Consider the following 23,495-nt stretch of genomic DNA (forward strand, 5'->3'; position numbering starts at 1 on the left):
CTGCCTTTGCTACCCCAGCTGCTCCTGCCCTTCTACTTCTGCCTCTGCCCCCCTTCTTCTGCACCCGCCTCTTTTTCAGCAGCAATTTTATCTAGATTCAAGTCGGCCGCCCATTTGGGCTTTGATCTAGTGGCGGAGGATCAATGCCTTAACCCCCGTCTCACTACGGTTCCCTGCTCTTCCTCGGTCCTATTGGAAGCTTTTAGCTTCAATAGGGGCATCCTTTTGGCCAGGTTCTAGAGGTACCAGTCCTTCCGAGCTCTCCCGTCTAAGCTTCCGTGGCCGTTACCGCCACTCTTGATGGTGTACCCTGGGTCCTTGTGCTTGTTCTTGATCCATCGATTACTGATGATCATGTTATCCTTTAGAGACCTGATGGATCTCATTGACGCAAGCAGACCTGACCAGTGTCGGATTTGTCGTCGACAAGGTCACCTCCTCCTCAAATATGACTCATGGCTCTTGGTGTTTGTGGTTATATGGTGGCAGTCCTATTAGATATCTTGAATGGGATCCAGGAGAGTGGGAGTGGATTGGTGCCTTCGATCCTTTGAAAAGCCTTTCTTTTTTCAGTTTCACCGTCTGGAATGCCAGGCTTCTCCTCACTCGACAGATGCATAGGATCCCTACTCTCAGGCCTCATTGGGAGAGCTATGATATTTCTCCAGTTATATAGCGCAGATATTGGCATAGACTTTGGCACCATAGTAGCCAGGAGTTTCATAAAAAAGGTTTTTGAAACGCGTTTCGAAACGTTTTGAAACGCGTTTCGAAACGTTTCATTGCCCGACCCAAAAGTATGAAACGGGAGGGGTACCTGGGGGGGGGGGGGGGGGGGGGGACCCAACAATAGGGACCCTCAACAAGTTTCATATCAGTTTATAAGACTGCAAACAAACAACATGTCACCTTGATCTTATAGACTTAAAAATGTGTAAATAAAAGCAAGACATTGCAATTTGAAATTTGATTTACGAATCACGATATCATATCAATATTTGACATCATGATTATGACATGCCAACCTTGGCCCCTGGATACCGAATTTAACAACTTACAAGTAACCAAATGACGATAAGATTGTCTAAATAGTAAAGACCAAAGAGTGGCAATCCATAAAATCATAAATGTGACATGAGCCATGGGCCATGGCCAAAGCAGTTGAGAGTCTGGCACATGTGACACATGTGGTACATAAAAAAACCGACATAAAAGATAATAGCTACAACTGTCAACAATGTCTAATGTCAACATGAGACATGAGTCATGACCATGAATCATAAATGAAGCTGTAAAAAAACGAGAATGACTAAGTAGATACTAGACTCTAGAAGCCTAGTCATCCTCCTCTGCATCATCCAACTGAATATCCTCGTCCTCATCTTGAACATCAGATGTCTCAGAAGCTGTGCCTCACACACACACACACACACACACACACACAAACACGCACACACACACACACACATCTCAATTGAAAATTGAAATTTGAGATGTGTGTGTGTGTGTGCGTGTTTGTGTGTGTGTGTGTGTGTGAGAGAGAGAGAGAGAGAGAGAGAGTCTTGAGAGAGAGAGAAAGCTAGAGGAGAGAGAGAGAGAGAAATGAAATGAAATGTTATATTAACGTCTTCAAAAGGCCATAATGACCTATGAGACCAAAAGTTACATCATGGTGGATCTGATACAATGTCTGGATTAAAAAAAAAAAAACCCAGAAAATGAAAAATAAAGATGATACTACTGGCACCTAGAAAATGAAACTGGAACTGGAATATAGTGAGGGGAGGGTACGCTATGGAGGTGAGTGGAATATAGTGAGGGGTTACAAGATCATGTGGGACGGAGGGGTACACTATGGAGGTGCCTCCATCTCATAATATGTGCCGCATCGGACACTGGCGGATCTCCTCAATATCCTCTGTGGTCAACACCCTGACTGGGTGTCGCAAGGCTGTAGCAAACACGCACGCACGCTCTCTCTCTCTCTGTGAAACTCGCACGTAAGCTCTCTCTCTGTGAAACGCGTGCGCAAGGCTGAAAAAGGCCCAAATTTTGAGCCGTACGTTTTCAAACGGCAAAAATCCCCAATTTTGACATTAAAAAAAAATAAGCATAAAAAACTCGTTTCAAATTTAACGAAACGTTTCGAAACGTTTCGTACTCAGTGGGGATGCGAAACGCGTTTCATTGCTACTAGGTTTGGCACTCATGCAGAAGAAGCCAGATCTCTCATTTCTTTTGGTTATTCTTACATGGTGGTCTCCCCACCAATCAGTGATCGGTTTTTGGTGTAGCACCTTCTTGTCCTAGGTGTGCGGCAGATTCTGAGACTGTACAACATTGCTTATGGGGAAGCAGCACTGCACAGGTCTTACATGGCATCATGATGCTCCTCAGTGGTTGAAATCACCTTACATATTGGGGTGATTCTATTCTTTTCCGGCTTATAGCTATGATTGTTGTATGTTTTTTTCATACTTGACAGAAGTCTCTTTTTGAAGAAACAAAAAAAAAAAAAATCTAGGCCACGATGCATTAATGAAGGGAGGTGGAGAGAATCATGGGCACCTAATCACAAATCGTGTGCTCTAATCACTTTTTAGCCTATAAATTGGCTCTCAAATCAATGAATGTAGCAAGCTTTTGTGTGCTCAAACTCGTGTACTTCTGTGTGTACTCCAATCATCTCATTCTACAGTTTTCAAGCTTAATGCTGTAATGCTGATATACATTTATGAGCTCCCATAGCTTTTCTATCTGATCGTGCTTCACTGCTAAGAGCCACAAACCCTACAGTGGTATCAGAGCCATCAAGGTCCGTCAGTCACACACGCTTCCACACACTACTAAGTACTCAAGGTCAACCACAAGAAGAAGGCGGTAGTGGTAGATCTGAGAGAGAGCAAGAGGCCAAGAGCAACGAGATCTCAGCACATCAATCGGCTGAAGAAAGCAAGCAGAGGCAACCGGCCATCAAAAGCAAGGACATCATTCAGCCATAGGCGCTCATAGTTGGTACCACCCCAAGAAGTGATTTCGATCAGCAACGAGAAGAGCGCACATGCCATAAGAGGCCAGGAGAGAGGTGATGCCATAAGAGGCCAGGAGAGAGGTGATGCCCCGACATGACATCATAGGAGCATGGCCACATCAGAGCATCTTGGCCATTGACAGTCCACGTGAGCTTGCCTCCAAAAATAGCAAGCCTTTAAAAAATCTCTTCCTTTTTTTTTCAATATTCTCCTTTTGCATAGTGCTCATTCACATGCTGAGCCACACAAACACACACAAAATGCAAAACACCTTAAATATGCAATGTGCCAAACCGTTCACGGGAGATCAAATCCAAGCCATCATAAGAGGCTAGGAGAGAGGCCATGCCCCAACACGACATCACAGGAGCACGTCCATGGTGGAGCATCTTGGCCACCAACAGTCCACGTGAGCTTACCTCCAAAAATAGCAAGCCTTTTAAATATCTCTTCCTTTTTTATTTTTTCAATATTCTCCTTTTGCATAGTGCTCATTCACATGCTGAGCCACACAAACACACACAAGATGCAAAACACCTTTAATATGCAATGTGCCAAACCGTTCACAGGTGATCAAATCCAAGCCATTATTATAAAAGCCTCTCAGGGCCATAAAATTCAAATGCATGAAAACAAATCATTAAAATATTGCAAGTCACCCCTTGATCCAACAATCAAAATCCATGTAAAACCACCTCTGGCCACCAATGATGTAGGCTAAGTTGGTCAAAATCCCTACTCATGTGAAAGACCCCATCAAGCCACAAGTAATCCCACGATGGCAGCAAAAAGGTAGAGAGGGACATGTCGACTGTCTCAAGCCTTGTAATTTCTTGTGAAGGCAGAGGTGGTAGCAACATCAGTTTGAGGGGGAGTGTTAGAATACTGGCAAAGTGATAGAGCGAGGAGAAAGGGGGAGCTTAGCACATGAACAAGACAAGAGACGACCATTCAAATCAAACGGCAAGCTGAAGTGCCCTACTGTGGCAGGTCGACAAAGACTTCTTCTACAAAAAGAAGGCACAAGAAAACCCTGTTGAAGAAAAGAAGAAGAATTGGCAACAACCAACACCTCTACATAAAGGACAGAATCAGGCACATCCTCGAGTCAAACTATGCCACAGGCATAGATTTATCCGAGGAGTGTGTACTAGGATAACGCTTGAGGGGGAGTGTTGGAAGTCAAGCATTATCCAAGTACAAATGCATAGCATGTGACCAGCATCTTGTAAATGATAGCATGTAAAAGCATGAAAGTAAAACAAGTCATAAAAGTCAAACTAGCATCTGCCCTTGCATGAATCTAGGCCACGATGCATTAATGAAGGGAGGTGGAGAGAATCATGGGCCACTATCATGGGCACCTAATCAAGCACCTAATTGCAAATCGTGTTCTCTAATCACTTCTGTATTCAGCCTATAAATTGGCTCTCATATCAATGAATGTAGCAAGCTTTTGTGTGCGCAAACTTGTGTACTTCTGTGTGTACTCCAATCATCTCATTCTACAGTTTTCAAGCTTAATGCTGTAACGTTGATATACATTTATGAGCTCTGGTAGCTTTGCTATCTGATCGTGCTTCACTGCTAAGGGCCACAAACCCTACATTGCTGTGGGATCCTCGGAGCCAGGTGAATAATCCAAAGAACCATGCTTGAGATTATGTGCAAAAGCTAGCTGAGTGATGGGGAAGTTTCTCACAGCGGGTATCCGGATATATTAAGTATCATGTATGTGAGAAAGATTCTTCAAAGCTACCATTAGAAGTGTTTTCCGGAGTGTCTTTAACATCATTGGTGGTTTCTTCAACTATTGAGGCACCACAGGAGGACAAGTCTATTGATGCGTCTTCATGAGAGGCGAAAGTAGGTAATGGCTGGAATTTTTTCTTTCGTGCATCACAGAGTTTATTCCTTGGGTATGTTCCATAGGAGAGTGGCCATAGGGAGGACCCAGCGTTGAAGCCCTACATGGAGTCGGTGGATGTTGTTTTGAGCATATATGGCTAAAGAAGTAGAGGTGGATACATGTTTGAGTTAGCGGTTTTGAGGAGCACCGTGTATTTTTTCCCCCTGGAAAGAAGACTTCTATTAAGTATGAAAAATTATACAAAAGGAAGATTTCAAACCAAACAAGGGGGAAATGTCAACAAATCAGGTGCCTTGTGCTGCCAACAAGGCCCTATATGAGTGGCGGTGAAAAAGATGCCATAATCCCACTCCCCTAGACAGAGGATTGACACCAGTTGGGAGATTATTGCCAGTATTACAGCATGGTAGATCTGGAGAGCTAGATGCACGGAGGCTATTGAGGGTGTCCAGATTTTTGGGTCTCAGTGCATTAGTACTATATGGGGGCTCGCATTCAGGGGCCCTCTTGTTCTGCGCAGGCGAAGTGTGTGATATTTATGCGGGAATGGGACCATGGCATCTTCTTTTCCTCTAGTACCACAGGTCTTACATGGCATCATGATGCTCCTCAATGGTTGAAATCACCTTACATATTGGGGTGATTCTATTCTCTTCCGGCTTATAGCTGTGATTGTTGTATGTTTTTCTCATACTTAATAGAAGTCTCTTTCTGAAAAAAATAAAATAAAAAACTCTGGCAGTGCTTTCCGCCACAGCCCTCGAAGTCCCTGGATTCTAGTCCAAGTCGCCCGTCAGAGTGTGGATGATATCACTCTAAATCTTGCAAATGCATTGTGACTCAGAAACCAAAGTGCCTGCAGTGGCCTTTGTGCATCTAGCCTTCCAAATGTACAGAGAGCAACTTCTTGATTGATCATAACAACCAGATCCCTATCATTCCCCTCAAACCTGAGTTGTGGTTCCAACAGTGTCAATCAAATGATAGCACCAAAAGAAATGTTAGCATCCCTCCTCATCCTTCCAAGGATACATGGCTATCAGAATTCAAACTTCAAAACCTCTTCGCTTCCTTGCACTCCCATAAACAATGGTAGAAGCTCCTTCACATCTCGAGCGTGTATAGAGAGGAGGATATGTGTAACTGCCTGTAAGAATGCCACCTCCTCCTCCGTAAAGTCCTCTGAATGTTAGATGTGATACCATAAGCCTCCCAATGAGATCTAAGAGTAGGGACTCTGTAAATGTGTCTCAGCCTTCAGGACAAGATGCACGGCGTTCCGCAAAGTATAACTAAAGAAAGGCATTCTTTTCTTATCGGGTTGGTAGCATCCATTCACACCCACTCACGGGGGTCCCAATGCAAGTACGTGATAGGGCATTAACCATACAACCAAATGCTCCAAGCATCTGTAATCATCCCTGGGTGGGATCAATATAAAAGTGCTTTCCTGCTCTGTCAACAACTCTCACTAGGTCCTTCACATCACCTCTCTCCAAAATACATCCGTCCTGTACAGAGAAAAAGACTGGTCACCCCCCCCCCCCCCCCCCCCCCCCCCGCGTGCGCCGCGGCATGGGAGGCCTGTAACCTGTAGAGGTAGAGAAAACTCCAAACCACGAGTGATGAAGCCCTTCCAAGAGTGGTTTGGTATGGCAACATCAAATCTGTACAATCCTCTAACTACTGCCCCTCACATGTTGCGTAAGCACCTGAGGAGGCTGAAAGACAGCCCATTATGTGGAATGACTTGATTTTGGATGAGTATGGTAGACCTCTTCAGCAGCCATGCATATTCAGTGGCTGATGGGAGACTCTGCATATTCAGTGGCTGGATGGGAGACTCTCTTCCCCACACTGCTGGATTGGAAGAGGCTCAAAAGCCTCACGGAGGATCAGAGAGGGGATGGGGGCCAATGCTCTGCCTCTGAGAGATAAAATGTCAGCTGTATATCCAGTCACCTCCCTTAACTGGAGTACACCTCATAACTTGTTGCATGAGAAAGTACTTAACTGGAGTACACCTCATAACCTGCTGCATGACAAAGTCCTTAAATGGCTCTGTTCCAAGAAGAAATCCTCCGACAATCATCTTTCAAAGCAACGCCTTATACTGCACCTCTGGGTCTATGATGTTTTGAGTGTCTCATCCGCATTAGTGATTTATCTAAGCAAATGCAATAGTAGGTGGAGATGTTTTGGTAACTTATTCTTTTTTTCGGGAAAAAAATCCTTCTATTAGTTACCAAGAAAAACAGCCTCAATGGCTAATTACAAACTTGTCTCCACATGGGGAGCGAGAGTCAAGAAACATAATGAGGGGGAAGGATGCTCTTCTCCTCTTGCTGGCTGCTTTAGGAGGAGGAGGCTATCTCATACAATGGGGGGAGGGGGAAACAACCACACAAGTGGTCTATAGTGCTAGGCGGGCTCACCACCACTGTCAGTGAGAAAGGGAGGGTGTTGCAAGATCATCAGGAAGGCCTCCCGACGCTTCCCCATGTGGTATGAACCACCTTGAATCTTCCCCCACTATCCACGAAGGGTATGAATGATATTGAGCCAGATGCTTCGGATGGACTGCACTGGCAGAGTGAGGGTGCCTTCAATGGCTTCGTTGCATCAAGCTCTCCGGATATGCCATGTGGCAATATTGCTGCTAATCTCCTGTCTCTGGCTAGAGCCTGGAGTCTAGTGACTAGTAGATGGAGCTGGGACTGGCAACGTAGAAATACGAAGGTGAGAGACCTGAAGGGCTAGTCCCCCGCCCTCGTGATATGCCATGATGGCCTCGGCCTCAATGGCGCAAGCAATAGTGCCCCGTGTAACAGTGCGGGGGGGGCCTGGTCCATAGTAAAGATGCGGAGAATCCACTGTGAAACATGCTGAGCCTTCAGGCAATCCCAAAGACAATGACTCTGGAACTCTTGGGGATGGCCACACCTTGAACAGACTACTAGCCTACCTCCAATGGCCAGCCAAGTGCCCATCGCCAAGCTCCTATGTGCCACCTGCCATAGAAAGAGAGTGCTCTACTGCAGCCAAAAACCATCCGACAGCCGCTTCAAGAAATCTGAGAGAAACGGCGGAGGGAAACCCTGGGATTGGCAGTGTCCTGCTGCTGCTCAAGTGCCCTCAACCTCTGGCATTTGGATAGCCACAAGCCTGCATCTCCGTGAAAATCCATCTCATACTCTAGGGCCAAGGGCCTCCGAGAATTGGGGTGCAGTCAGGGATCCTAGCCAGGAGGAAGTCCTTCTAGGGCTTGCTGCCTAGAAGAAGGCCACAAACAATCAACTTGTCCAAAAGGGCATGGCTTTGAATGGAGGGGTCGATGATGCCCAGGTTTTGGTGACTTCTTGAAGGGAGTCTTATCAAGAGCGGGCATTGTCAGTGGGAGGGGAGGAGTACTTCATTAGGACGTGCTAGACCAAAGGTAGGTACTTCATCAGGAGGTGGTTGATCAGAAGTTTCGTCGGGAGATACTTTGCAGGTTCTTGAGTTGACAAGACGAGGGTGCAATGTTAGCTTCAATTGAAGCTAAGACGCAAAGTGGTTTTCATAGTGCTCCAGGCACCCAATACCTTGGATGTGACATGTTTGGAGTTTTCCAGTTCGTGTGGCACCCGTATGGGTACGGAACACAGATGAGGACATTTGTGACTCTAGTGGGGGAGAACGTGACCCACCTGCACTGTGGGGCCAGGTTGGCAAGACAGGCTGGACTGGTTGGGCTGGCTGGACAGTGGCGGGCAGGGCTGGTCAGGCTTCCAACAGCATGTTGGGAATCCCACGATAAGGTTGAGAAGCAGGTCATGAACTTGGAAAGGGGGCACAGGTATGCCCCCAATAAGGCAATCGAACAGTGGTTTTCATCTACCTAGGCTTCTATAAGTGTTGATCTCTTTGTAACTGCCAGAGAGCCATTTGGGCTTGATCTTTTGAAGTTAATAAATTACTTGTGTATGATTATGTTGCTAAGAGTCTTCTGCTTACTTCTTTCTTTGTTAGCACTTTCATAGCACCATAGATCTAAATTGATGCTCCGGATGATTGTGATAATGCAGGATTGAACCTCTTGTGTGTAAGGAGTATCTGTACACTCAGCCTGTCTTTGTGCCCTACCATAGGGGGGGGAGGCGTCTACACATTGGTATGCAGGTAAGTTTCTTGCTCATATTACTGCAATATTCTAGCTTTTCTTTTAGTTGTTTGATGTTTGGGTTTTAAGGGAGCTTGCACTGCAGGAATTTGGAAAAGATTTGTCTGCTCGATCGAAAGCTTTTGTCCACTCATTGACAGTGGTTGGGGTAAGAAATTGATCAGTCATGTGATGGTGTTTATTTTCTGTTATAGCTTTTGTTTATTTTTTAAAACCTAATATAAAGCTATAACCATTTTTAAATTTAATAACTTCATGGGTAATGCCTGTAACCCAACTCAATGTTGTAGTACTGTCTAGGTGAGAGTTATTTCATTGGCTTTCAGATACAAGCAGAGAATGCAGTGAGGTGGGGGTGAGGGCAGCGGGGCACGCGAAGCAGGCAGGGGGGAGTAGGGCGTTGGGGCAGCTGCACGCAGAGGGGTGGAGGCTGTCAGTTCGACTCAGAAGGATTTATCTCTTCTGTCTTTTAAAAATTGACTTGCAATTAAAATTACTCCTTGAAATATTCCTCATCCAACCATTGTATCTTGTTTGCAGCATTGCTTGCCACATCATTGCGCACTAGCGCTACTAAGATCATTTGGCATTATCACATCCTTACCTAGCTCTTGGAGCATTGATTGTAATTTAAGGAGTCTTCCTTATTCCTTTAATGACTTCCAACTCTTGTATGATTTGTTATACTTAATAAAAAGACTCCTATATAGGGTTACTACAGCTCAAAATGACCACTTATATAGGGGTTACTGTAGCTCAAAAAGCACCATGCTTTCTAGTGATAAAGCATTGCCCGTCAACCTTTCCCCAGACCATGTGCACTCTCCATGCACGCCCTTCCTCCCTCACCCCTGCCTCTTCATGTGGCCCCGGACCCCCATACCCACCTCGTTGTATCCTCCGCCTCCACACCCACCTTGTAGTATCGTCGCTTCCTCGCCTGACCCACCTTTCCCTCATTGGGCAGGGCCTTCATCGCTTGCCGCCCTCCTTTTTCCTTGTGCAGCATTTTGTGGTTGTATTTTCTCAGCACCGCTAAGCCGCATCTAGTCCTTTCCCCTCAGGAGGACTCCATGGAAGCTGCTCCCTCATCCCCGACCAATGCAGTTCCTGGATTCTTATTATCTGATGCGGACTTTCAGCTCCTCTCCTCCTCAGTCACTGAGTATTTGAAGGCCCGTACACGCATGAAAGCTCGTCGGCAGCCGTCCGACAAGAGGGCAGTTTTGCGACCTCCTACAAGAAACCTTGATAGGCAACCAATGCCGGATAACCAACGTCGAGTTCCTAGGCAAAGGGTATACAAGGCTAGGTTCAACATGGCTGCCCTTGTCGAGGGTGTCCTCATGCGAAGCCCGATTCTTGTTTGAGAGGCGCAGGTTTTTTTGGCATGTGGGCACCAGGGCTTCTCTCCTGAGTCAGACCCCTTGGCTATGGTGCCAAGTTTCCCAGTCAGAGTTTGCTTCCCAAGGCTCCCCAAGGAGCACCTTTTGATTCTTCCTGGGATTTGGACAGCAGCTGATAGAGTCCCTACACTCAGTGCCTTCCATTGTCGCTCGAGTTTCATCTCGCGAAAGGTATTTTCTGCACTTTCTCCTTCCCAACTCCATATCTAAGCTTGCTAGTGTGTTTTCCAAGCTTCCAAGAGTGTTTCCAGGTGGTGTATACTCTTCCACACACTCCCAATGATTGGAATTCAGCAAAACAGCTCTTATTTTTGCTGTAATTTCTGGTCTTTTTGTTGAAAACCCTAATTTCAGCCCTCCTTTCTCAAGTTGAACCATAGGGGAAGCTTTCCGAGGGTTCCCTTCATCCTTTGGAAGACTTTTGTCACCAAAGATCGCAACAACAAATTGAAGATTTCAACACACCAAATGCTTCCATTGCGATTGTCACCAACTCTACTTGCAATTTGGTAAGCTTTGATGCTTAAATATGGAAGCAAGTAGTAGAAGGGAGGAACAAGACTCCATGTTCACATACCCTTGTGTATAGTGTTCTCGTGTCCTACGTGCTCTCTTGCAAATTGTTGCTACCATGTGTTGGTGGAACAATAGAGAGCAGATGGTAGGTAACATGTGCACTTGAGAGGGTAGTGTGAGTTGCAAGTCTATACTGACAACTGCATTGTTTGCAATACTATTTTCACATGCATTGGTATGGAAATCTGGTCAGAAATGTCCATGACACTATGTACTTGATTCTCCCAAGATCAATATACTTTATTTGAGAGAGGGGCCGGCCGTTCCGGCTCACTGTGCGTCTTTTGTCAATTCAGCATATTACTTCTTGTATTGACCAGGTTGTCTACTAAATCTTGGTGCATTTAAGTGTATTGATTAGCATTGTGTTCAACCAAGTCACAATAGGGCATTTGTAAAACTGATACATGTTGTTTTAAAAGATTTAAGCTGGGAGCGCGAACCTACAGACTGGGCGTCCTCATTCTCCCAAGCAGCATAGCTGCTTGCTTGCATTGTCCTGTAAGGAGGAGTCGGAGATTTTCAATGTGCTCTTCCCACTTGGCCACCAATTGGTCACTAAGATTATCTGAGAGCTCAATGAGCATCTCATTGGAAGCGTTTGTATACGCCTTAAGTTGAGCTTGCAGAAAACTCGTGCATGTCTAGGCCTTCAGGCTTTAGTGTCCCGTCTTTGGCGAAGTCCAAGAAGTGAGTCTGCGCAGTGGAAATCTCAACAATTTTTTAAAAGGTAATTTTCTTATCTTAATACTATTTTTTAGTCTCTACATCCCTAATCCTACTCTCTCTCTCTCTAGGCATGGAGGTAACTCTAAATTTAGAAATTAATTCTAACTCCTCTAAAGTAACCCATCATTCAATAATTTAACCCAAGGGCGGTCTAGACTAACTTTCTCTCTCTAAACTTTGATTAAGGTTTCTCCCATAATTTAAGTAAATGATAAATTCTTCTAGGGTTATGAAAAGGCTCTCCTAACATCCTAGTTCAATGTTAATGACGTCTAGATAAAGCTCAAAATGCATGCAAAGGGTGGGTGCAGCACAAGATATGTACTATCAAGTACTATACTTTGGAGGTTTTCTGAGAGCATTACATGAAGATTTGAAGCCATAATGCTCAAGTAGGCTCTGTATAAGGATAAGTGTTGGTGACTTCTCCTTTGATACCTCACTCACACCTTATTCATATAATGGTCTTTGACAAGATGCATGTTTCAAGGATAAAACATACTTTCGGTGGGGATGGTTTGTAATGATATGGGAGCCTGAACACATGTAAATGTAATAAACACAATTGGGAGCCCAAAAACATGGTTTGTAATGATGTTGGAGCCTGAACACATGAAGGTTCAAGAAAATAATAAGGTTTCTCAATTTACCGAGGTTCCTCAATTTGCTAAGGTTCTACCATGGTTTGGGTATTAATTTAAGAGAAAAGGGTAATGATTGGACCTTAGTGGTCTCTAGTCTTAAAAACTGTGTAGAGATTAATAAATTATTTATTTAATTTGATATAAAATAAAACTACCAATTTTTATTGCAGAAAAAGAGAGATAATTTATGAACAATAGATAATGGTACCTTGTAGAAATGAGTCTGCAAGTGACCTGTTGCACATAGTGGATAAAGATTTGGACTTCTTCCTCATTCAAAACTCCACGAATTTCTTTGTAGATCACTAGGCTTGTTCAATCTCCAATAAATCACCCCTTACACCTTAAATGATTGGTTTGGTAAACGAATCTATGATCTATTTGAGCATGTAGAGTACTGAAAACCAAGCAAAGTACTCTCCTAGCCTTGATGAAAAAACTTGTGGAATTCTTAGAGGGGGATGCTTTTTATACTAAAAAATGCAAAAAGCTCTTTTGCTGAGCTTCCTGGATCCTGTGTTTGGAAGCATTGTGCCAGAAAGCTTGCACAACACCGTGCCACCTTTTCATCAAAAGTTTCTGGCATGCTGGCCGAACTCCCTACCGAGCTGGATGCGATCACTGAAGGGACAGGTCCGACCAGCGGAACAGGAGGGGGTTGCGGCATTGGCGATAGAGGTAGCTTGGGATATGCAGACTCTATCCTCATCTTCAGCTGTTTGTCAGCCCAGGCTTGTGATATCAAGGTGAGCCCTCTTTTGGAAAGACAAGGCATCCCTATGGACCGTCTTTCCACGTTTATCTGAGGACTAGCTGACTGTTCTCTGGGAGTCCTTTGCTACCGGAGTTGGCTTCGGCACTGGTGGCGGATTAACTTGTTGCACAGGGGGCAAATTGACCTACACCACCTCAACGGGTAGGAATAGTATTGTAAGAACTTGACCCACCTTTGTATGTGTTTTGTTTTGACAGCCTTGTTATCTCCTTTTGTAGTTTCTGTAAAAATAGCTTCTCTGCCTTTTTAATCCAGCCCATGGCTGCTGCAGAAATGTGCACTGTCTTGTTTTGCAGCCAAACCATCTCTAAGAACATCCTGTAGTAGGTGACCATGGCATGGTCAATGTGATTGGCTAATTTGTGCTCTCCTGCTACTCTATCCCCAAAAAGGCGGATCGAATCATCTGCACCTGCAAATACATCTTTTGTGGCCCTCCAGAGACAGGCAGAGGCACTGTTGAATTAGCTCTGTTGTGAGCCTAATTTCTCTACCCTATAAATGCACCATGTCCCCTCTTTGTAGCATTTGTACAATTTCTTGTGCAACAGGGTGCACTGATGTAGTTTGCCACAGCAAACCCATGAAAGCATCCAGCTTTGTAAGCTGCAACCATTCTTGCACTGTAGGGTTAGTAAGCACGACCGGGGAAAACAGGTTGAACTTCACCATGATGATGACATACATGGTTGTCACGGTACGAAAATACGATACCGTACGGGAATTTTTGGTACGATATGAAATTTTCGGATACCGTACGATAAAATACGGTTTTTATTTTTTACACTTAAACCTATGGAGCTTCAAGCTTGAATGTGAGGGAAGGTTGGGAGGGGAGGAGTCTACAGTGCTTGAGGAACCACAACATGGATATGTGTCTCTCCCGGTTGGATCTCCTGATTGTCTCCAAAAAAGAACCTGGATGGGTAATGCAATACCAAAGGTCTCCCAGTGTAGCGTTTATGACTAAGGGACCGTCCTTGCACAAATACGAGGAGTGCATCTAGGGTGATAAGTTACTAGGGCCCAGAAGCAAAACATAGTCCTCAAAGAGCTCACTGTTCATGGGCAAGAACCATGACCTTGGGGACAGCATCCGCCGAGGCAGTGACCACCTGAGCATGTCGGCAAAGCATGGAGGGGAGAGCACTTGAAGAACCAGCCCAAAGGTGGACCCGATGGCCTCTAGCATAGGCCAATATACGCGAGGAAGACCTGGGAATCTAAGAGTAATCGGGAAACAGTTCCGGTCTTCCTCAACAGGGTCAAAATAGCTGGAGTAGGGAAGAAAAAAAACCTTCCTCGGGCCCAATGGCAAAGGGCCGCCCTTCAAAACCTCCTACGTCCTCAGAATCAAAATCCACTTGGAAGAAACCTCTTCCAAGCAACCTAACATCTCGAAAGTGTGGAGCAAGGTCGGAAGGCAAAGCTGCCAGGACCCAATCCGGAGCCTGGAGACGGGAAGGGTGAGATCCAAAGATTCTGGCAATGAGGGTCGTTTTGGAGTCTTTCTCGATTTCGGCGAAGAGGCCCGCGAGCTCGGCTTCGAAAAAAAACAATGGTTCGCCCGGCCGAGGGAGAATGATTAGCCATGATGCAAATCGAAGAAGAAGGCCGACTTGAACCCGGATGAGAAGCAATCCAAACCAAGGGGAAGAGGCAGGCAAGGAGGCGGAGGAAAGGAAGGGAGGGTGGAAAATGGAAAAGCAAAAAAAACGGGAAGTAAGGGGAGGGGAACTGGACACACAGACGAAGGGATGCGCTGCACAGAGGGATGAGGCGGAGGAATGAGGGGAGGCAGAGGCAGGGGCGAACAGCAAGGGAGGAAAGATGGGAGGCGGAGGAAGGATGCGCTGCGCAGAGGGATGAGATGGACGAATGAGGGCTGGCAGAGGCTAGCGGTGGAGGAAGGATGGGAGGCGGAAGAAAGATGGGAGCGAAAAATGCACAGAGGCGGAAGGCCGCAGGCCAGGGTTCGGGGAGCTACATGGTACTTCGCTTGGAAAATCTGTTTGCCATTTTTTCTGATCTAACAAGATTCAGTGAGAGCTTCCCTATGAGCCACCAATGGACAGCAGTGCCTTTCTTACATGATGGAACATGGATTTCTGAGTGAAATCCTCATCACTAAAAGCAATATCAAAGTGGGCAATGAAAGCGAGTGCCTTTGATGCATCATATTCCCCGTGATATGCGTGAAACTTCACAAATCTGTCTCCGGCTTTGAAGTCACAAGACTTTGATGCATTAGCCTACATCTCAACATGTTTTCTTGCATGTTTGTCCATTGGGATAGCCCCTGTGATTGTTGGCATCATTTTAGAAACAAATGGTGATGCATTAGGCATAAATACATGTGCCTTGTACGCCTGGCCCCTCAACACACATTGGTGAATTTTCACCCATAGCTTCTCCCTCACGAACACACTCGAAGGCATGAGTGGCATGAGAGATATGCGGAATAGCTGCACCACAACAGAACATTGCAGCCCACGTTGTATGTATTGTACATGCACATTTTCAGCCGGCAATGGCATTTGACATACATTTTGACAACTGTCATAAACATTGTAACCTTCACGGGCTACAAAAGGTACTTGTGCATGGCGTTTAGTTTCCGATGGTTCCTCTCCAATAGCATTAGGATTCATCCTCTTAGACATAAGTTCTTGTTCGAGCACCTGTTGGGATACCAACACATGTGGGATGGTTTCCTTTTTTGCATAGGCATCCTCGGTACGAGCCAAGTATGCGTGTGTTGCATCCTCGGTTGCATGTGCAACTCTTGAGCAATCATTGCCATTGCATGATCCATATAAGATTCAGCTTTCTTAGCCTTCAAACGATCATGTACCACCAATGGATCCTCGCGGCAATAGAGCTTCAATTCTTCTTGTTGTGCATAAAGAAGATCTTGCATACGAGTAAGTTCGGGTCTTAAGGCTATGGACACTTCTTTCTGCATTTTCTCTTCGCCACCACGGGACGGCTGTCCCACATGTTCCTGTTCCCTAATGTGCACCACATGAGTTTGCTTATCCTATAAAGCATTGGAAACATGCATTTCATTGTCCCCGCCTCGTGTTAGCATCTCCAACATTCCCTGTATGGCTGTTCATAGTGTTCTAAGTGTAGAGATAGCTAGTGTTCGCAGTGGTTGTCTTTCACAATAGAAGTGAAAGAGAACCGTATGCTCTCATCCACAGTCTAACGTTGAACACAATGCTAATCAATACACTTAAATACACCAAGATTTAATGGACAACATGCTCAATATAAGAAGTAATTTGCTGAATTGACAAGAGACACATAATGAGCCGGAATGGCCCGCCCCTCCCTCAAATAAAGTATATTGATCTTGGGAGAATCAAGTACATAGTGTCATAGGCATTTCTGACCAAATTTCCATACCAATGCATATGAATACTACCCTCTCAACTGCACATGTTTCCTACCACATGCTCTCTATTGTTCCACCAACAATGTGTTGTCAGTGTAAACTTGCAACTCACACTATCCTCTCAAGTGCACATGTTCCCTATCATCTGCTCTCAATTGTTCCACCAACACATGGTAGCAACAATCTGCAAGAGAGCATGTAGGACGAGAATACTACACATGGTATGTGATCTTGGAGTCCGGTTCCTCCCTCCTGGTACTTGCTTCCATATTTAAGCATCAAAGCTTACCAATTGCAAGTAGAGTCGATGACAGCAGAAGTCTTCGCGATGGAAGCATTTGGAGTGTTGAAATCTTCACAATGGAAGTATAAGTATAACTTGGTTGAATACAATGCTAATCAATACACTTAAATATACCAAGATTTAATAGACAACATGCTCAATACAAGATGTAATTAGTTGAATTGACAAGAGACGCACAGTGAGCTGGAACGGCCGACTCCACCCTTAAATAGTGTACATTAATCTTGTGAGAATCAAGTACATAGTGTCGTGGGCATTTCCTACCAATTTTCCATACCAATGCATATGAATATAGTATTGCAAACAATATGGTTGTCAGTGTAGATCTGCAACTCACACTACCCTCTCAAGTGCCCATGTTCAATACCATCTGCTCTCTGTTGTTCTACCAACACATGGTAGCAACAATCTGTAAGAGAGCACGTCGGACAAGAGAACACTACACAGGGTATGTGAACATGGAGTCTTGCTCCTCCCTCCTGCTACATGGTTCCATATTTAAGCATAAAAGTTTACCAATTGCAAGTAGAGTCAATGACAATGGAAGTCTTTGTGATGGAAGCGTTTGGAGTGTTGAAATCTTCAATCTATCGCGATCCTTCGTGACAAAAGTCTTCAAGAGGATGAAGCGAATCCTAGGAAAGCTTCCCTTATGGTTCAACTTGAGAAAGGAAGGCTGAAATTAGGGTTTTAAGCAGAAAGACCAGAAATTACAGAAAAAATTAGAGCTGTTTTGCTGAATTTCAGTGATTGGGAGTGTGTGGGAGTGTAAAACACCACCTGAAAATAGGAGAAAAAGTGTAGAAAATACTGCCAAAGAGGCCTCATGAAGGGTGTGCCTACTTCTAGAGAGAGGGAAGAGAGATACGGTGAGTTGTCCACTCTAGGTGTCAAGTAGAGAAGACAAGTGCCCTTGTGGTGCAAGCTTGAGCGGACGCATGGCTGGTTGCTAAGGTCTGGGCGGTGGGCATTGGGTTTTGTTCACCTTGGGACATCAGTGTGCGAACACAGGGCTGGTCATATCTTATAAGTGAGTTTTGGTCGCCCTACCCCCTCACTTATAAATTAGTGCTAATTCTTAGGTTTTTGACCAATACTTACCACCTGTCACATGCCACATAACCATGTTAGCAGATAGTTTCACAAGCATGGTTCACGGGCGGGCGTCCCCTTACCCGGAACTAAAACATTGATTAGGCAAGCATGAAAACAGCATGCAATTTTAATTGCAAACAAGCACAAAAGGATGCTATGCAATGCAGCATTGGTATGGACAATTCCCGTTCATGAGACTATACCAAAATAGGCGTGCTCCAGGCAAGTACACGAGGTACCAGACCCAATGGAACACCAATCCTCTGGGCATTTCTGGGCATGTACACACATGCACAAGTCCCAACGAAAAGCCAAGTCCACAGTATCACATGAGTGGCATCAATCCCCGGCATATGCAGTTGCCATGGACATACATACATAATGAGAAAGCAGGGGTGGACCAATTGGGTAGCCAAATGGTGACACACAGAGAATCTATTAAGTCAAGAAAGATTGGGTCCGGTGCTCCTCCTATCAGACCTCGAGATGCATAGACTCTCGGGGCTACGTCCAAACTCTGGCAAGTGCCAAGGGTCATGTCCCCTAAGTGCCAGGATCAACTCCTCCTAAGCAGAGTACTCTGAGCCAAAAGCTATAGCCATGTCTCCCTCCGAGTCATCCTCTGCTGACTCTATCATGTTAAAGTCCCCATCCATGCACCAAAAGTTGACCTATGGAAGGGGCTGGCAAACTGTACTCCAAAGGGTGTCTCTGCCTGCAGTGGCGTTTGAACTATATACATTTAGAAAGCCCACACAATCATCGTGAATCCTGATGGTAACCCATGAGCCCAACTAGTGTCAATGATGCTTGAGCCAACTATTGCCGGCAAGAGTTTCTCGCTGACAGAAATACAAACTCCCCCCTACGTCCCAGAGGGGCCAAAAGAGGGAGACTAGAAAGTGTGACTACTTCCTAGTAAAACCTTCCCGCAGCAGTAAGTACGCCCCTCGAAAAGATGGTGCTCTTGGAGAAAGAGAATATCAATGGGTCCCCCAACTATTGCTCTATGGAGCTCTTCTCTAAGGATGCGAAGCCTTTGAGAACACTGACCCCCCCCCCCCCCCCCCCCCCCCCCCCCGCCCGCCCCTTCCCCACCAAAAAAATTAAAAAAATAAAAAAAATCCTGGATGTTCCTTGTGGCAATCCGCATATCTCATCTCTGTGGGAAGCAGAACTATCAGAACTGCCTTCCATTCAAGGAGTCTTGGACGTGTGTTTTGATAGGGAGTAGTCACAGTCAATCCTAGGATGAAGGCGTACCAGGTGGGCGCAGATCCTTCCTCCATGTGACGCCACTCTATCCAAGCTCGAGAGTAAACATAATCTAAGCTCCACATGTCGCAATGCAGGTATCTGTAGGAGGGGGGAAGGGGTACTACTACAGAGATATGAAGAAACACAAAGAGCAAGCTGGAGGACACCACCTCCCTATCTTGATCTCTGTGGCCTGACATATGTGGCCAAAGATAGGTAAGCACGTCGGTGATGCGTAGATCATGTAGATGATGAGAAAACTCAACTGCGGGTCCCTGGATGGTGGTAGACACTGACTCCATGTCCCGATCCATCTCCGGGGTTGCACTCAAGGAGAAGGAGAAGATCATCAAGCCACTCTCTGGCGTGGGTGGCCTGGAGTGATGAAAACCACACAAATCCCCGAATGGGAGCCACCGTCTCCTTAAAAATATCAGTTCCTTCGACAGTGAGACATCAGAAGAAACTATAATCCACTAGCTGCCTTGGGGGGCGAGGGGGGTGGCAACTGTGGCGGGAGAGCCGTCAAGAGCCCTCATTGGGGAGGCGGCAATGGTCATCTCTACCGGCTTCAAGAAGCCATGAATCAAGCAGTTTATTGAACTTTCCAGCTGCCTCCGCTCCAAGTTTGGCGTGGCTGAAGTGTGGCGGGACTGCTCAGGAGAGATGGAGGGAGGGGGGAGACGAAAGAGACGGGGTAGGGGAGCTGCCGCGAGGACTGCAGGACATGAGGGTTTTGGGGGGGGGGAGGGGGGATGAAGCTGCGTGGAGCGAGAGGGAAGTGGAAGGGAGGAATCCTCCAAAGAGGAAGGGTCTGTCGAAGGCTCGGTAGGGCCAACAAGCCTCATTGGAATCTGGGCGCTTGGAGAGGAATCTGTGAATACAAAAATCACAACATAAAGTCTGTGAAGTCAAATCTATTGAGTGATTCCAGGACCCTCCAATGCGTGTTGGAATTCTGACATGAATCCCATGTAGCAATAGCCTTTTGATAGCATTTGACAACCTCGTGGTTATCTGCTGGTGAAGGCATAGAGCACCCATCAACCTGGGCTTTGACATCATCCACCCTTGTGGGATATTGGATAACGTTGTGATCTCAGCATCATCATCCCGCATGGGACCCTCGACAACACTTTAGTCACTTTCCAGTTGACTTCATGCGCTCAAAGTCCTTTGACTTCATGGAATTACTGTCCATTGATTCCACATAAATACTACCCTCTGAGGCTTACTTTCCTTGGAAAAAGCGGTAGTAAAAGTTGAGGTTGTACGGGTTTAGAAAGAAGTGAAAGGTTAGGGAATAGTGGGTGAGAAAGGTACGAGAAGAGAAAAAAAACTTGCCATCGATAGATTGTTTTGAGATAGGAAGTTGTTCCACACACACGAGCTACACTTGCCCCTTTAGGGACCTTGAGAAAAAAAAAGCAAAAAAAAACTTTTTTAAAAAAAAATATCGGTGCTACCTTTATAAAAGAACCCCCTTTTATAAAAAAAAGCAGGCTTGCTCTTTTCTTCTGTTTTAAAAAGCAGGGTTCTTTTAATAAAGTAAAAACACCTTAGGATTTTTTAAAAGAAAAGCTTCTAACGCTTTTTTCTCTTTCTTGCAGGTGGACAGCGATTTTTACTGTAGTCTCTCTCTCTCTCTCTCTCTCTCTCTCTCTCCCCCCCCCCGTCAGTGCGCTTTCCCATTCTCTCTCCTCGACACTGCTCCTGCCCAATGTCCGGCCTTGCATGGTCGTGCCCATCTGTTGTGTCCACATCCGTTGGGGTATGACGGCTGCCCCTGTGTGCGCGAACCTTCCCGCACAAAGCTGGTCTGAGTTTCCTGGCCTGGACCGAGTTGTGTTGATCTGGCTAGGCCACATGGCTTGCACCCACTCAGATACCTGGGTCCGAACTTTGTGCTGATCTTGCCATGTGACTTCCTTTTGTTTACCCTTCTTATCCGAGCTCAGTTCCACCGACTCCAAAGACTCGGGTCCCATGGCTCTTGTCACGGCCATTGTTGAGGTTTCCGCCTTCTGAACTACCGGCTTACTTATCTCCTGCTCTTCAAGAGCAATAATCTCTACGGCATTGACCATCAGTTGTCCGGAAGTTGAAGTTGCAGTTCTCCCCTGGTTCCCTTCTACTTCCCCCATGTTTCCTCCATAGTTCACAATCTGATTTCCGGTGGCCAGGTGCATGACAATAAAAACATGCAAAATTTGGTCGCACCTAAAGCATCCCTGGGAGCAAAATTGTCCCTTGGTCAAAATGGACGTCTGAAAGGTTCTGGCAGGGTGAACGGCTACGACAGCCGGAACTGGTGGTACTGTGGCAGGTGGTGGGGCTCTTCTCCCATTATACTTGCAAGCCTCAGTGTTATGAGTGGTATCCTCACAAATAGACACCAAAGCTCATTCATCCGATACAATTTGTCCAGCACATGAACGGATGTTTTATCTTCCCTGAACCTTTGAGGAAATGCATCCTGGAGCATTTCTTCTCATTTTTACCAATTTTCAGTTCTATATTGGGGTCTGTAGGTATCTTACGGTTGCTTGGGGAGGGAGAGAGATGCTGGTGAAATTAATAAATTTGTCCGTGCATTATATCCTAGCACCATTGAGACGTGCCAATTTTACTTTTTTAGCATTTTTCAATATTCCACCGATGGCAGATCAATTTTATGTTCTTATAACTAAATAGGATGACAAACATGATAAAAATTTGAGAGTAAAATTCAGGTGTCCATATACAATATACTGAAAAGAAATTTGTGGTGCAGGACCGAGTCGTGAAAGTGTTCTCAGTATCAGCAGAGAAAGGTGTGTTGTAACAAACTTTTTCAATCAGTTCAATAGATTTCTGGAGATATGAGCATGCAGCCTGTTTATTTCTTTGAAAACAAAACACACAGATGACAAGGATGATGTGCGAGCACCCAAGGAGAGAAGTTATGGATCATCAATTATTGAGAAGCTAACAGGAGAACCTGATGGACGGATTGACTTCATGCTACAGGTGGTAACCTTGATCACAACCTGCTTAGGGTGCTTCAGACGTGACTCTTGGGCTTCTAGGGTATATAATCTCAAATTTACATTGTTTGCAGGATGCAACCTTTGAACATCAATACCTGCAAGCAATCAGCTCCCACACGTAAGCTATGCTTACATATTCTTCGACTTTTTAAAGAGTTTGTACCTCAACCTACTCATCTTGTGCTTGCTGTATATGCAGAGCCTATTGGCAAGATGCTGACACGGCGCTCTTTATCATCAAGCATCTTTATCGTGACATTCCTGAAGAAAGCCCCGAGCCCAAGACTGAAATAGTTTCAGAAAGTATAGACGAGTCTGTGTCCCTTGACCCCACTCCACTGTTAAACCAGAACTACATAGCTGATGGAGAGGTGGCATTCACCTTCACCAGCAAGGAAAATGTGGTTTCTGTAAAGTTTGATGCAAGTCAGAGAAAGGGAATGTGACATGCCAAAATGTGGTATTTTCTGTGAACAGTCTATTTGTGATTGATATATATATATATATAATGCATATATTTAATCTACCATTATATCTTGTGTTTTTTGTGGTCTCTGTGTGTGTGTGTATATTGGCGCGTGCTCTCACGGGCCTACGAGTGCGTGCAGGGTGCTTTGTGCTTGCTTTAAACCTTAACTTTCTGCAGGCGCAGATAAGTTTGCTTGGCCTTTTAAATGGTGTTTGTATGAAATGAGTTGACCTTTACATTTTCACCTATGCAAACACAAGGTGATGGAGTCTACCATTGCTCGGCATTCGGTGGTGAAACAGGCAAGGAGCATCATGATGAGCTTCTGGAGGTGTTTAGTCAAGTGTCCCTTCATTCCCCCCGATTCAAGCTTTCCATTGTATTTCTGTGTTTATAAGTTGTGAGCATTTTTGAAATTTAATTACATCGTTAATCTTTGATTAAGAATCATAATTATAAATTACTCAGGTCCATAGGTGGGTTAGGAGTCGGACATTATTTTCCAAAAGTCTAAGCAATTAATGATTTGAAAGTATTAGGACTTAATATTAGAATTAGGGATAAAAACCTACAAAACTTAAAATCAGGAATAAAAAACTTACAAAACAGCTTTCTAGTTTGTGTGAGAATGTACTCGACTAGGCATGCAAACGTATATTCACATCCTTAGGTTGTTAAGACATATTTGTCCACAATGTACGAACGTACGTAAAACACACATGTACTATTTAACTATGAACGTACTAA

General features: G+C 45.1%; 1 protein-coding gene across 1 annotated transcript in view; it reads left to right on the forward strand.

Moving 5' to 3' along the window:
• Positions 1-22,811, forward strand: part of SGR2 (shoot gravitropism 2 (SGR2)) — a 166,948-nt gene extending 144,137 nt beyond the window's left edge. The window contains exons 15-20 of the mRNA XM_086823869.1: positions 8,970-9,063; positions 9,150-9,212; positions 22,024-22,063; positions 22,156-22,259; positions 22,351-22,397; positions 22,479-22,811. Of these exons, the coding sequence (XP_086679995.1) occupies positions 8,970-9,063; positions 9,150-9,212; positions 22,024-22,063; positions 22,156-22,259; positions 22,351-22,397; positions 22,479-22,725 (595 nt within the window). The 3' untranslated portion in view covers positions 22,726-22,811. The remainder of the gene's footprint in view (positions 1-8,969; positions 9,064-9,149; positions 9,213-22,023; positions 22,064-22,155; positions 22,260-22,350; positions 22,398-22,478) is intronic.
• Positions 22,812-23,495: the final 684 nt, after the last annotated feature.

The sequence above is a fragment of the Cibotium barometz genome, chromosome 30 (assembly GCF_041138505.1).
Source record: "Cibotium barometz isolate CiBa-2024 chromosome 30, ASM4113850v1, whole genome shotgun sequence".
Lineage (NCBI taxonomy): Eukaryota > Viridiplantae > Streptophyta > Polypodiopsida > Cyatheales > Cibotiaceae > Cibotium > Cibotium barometz.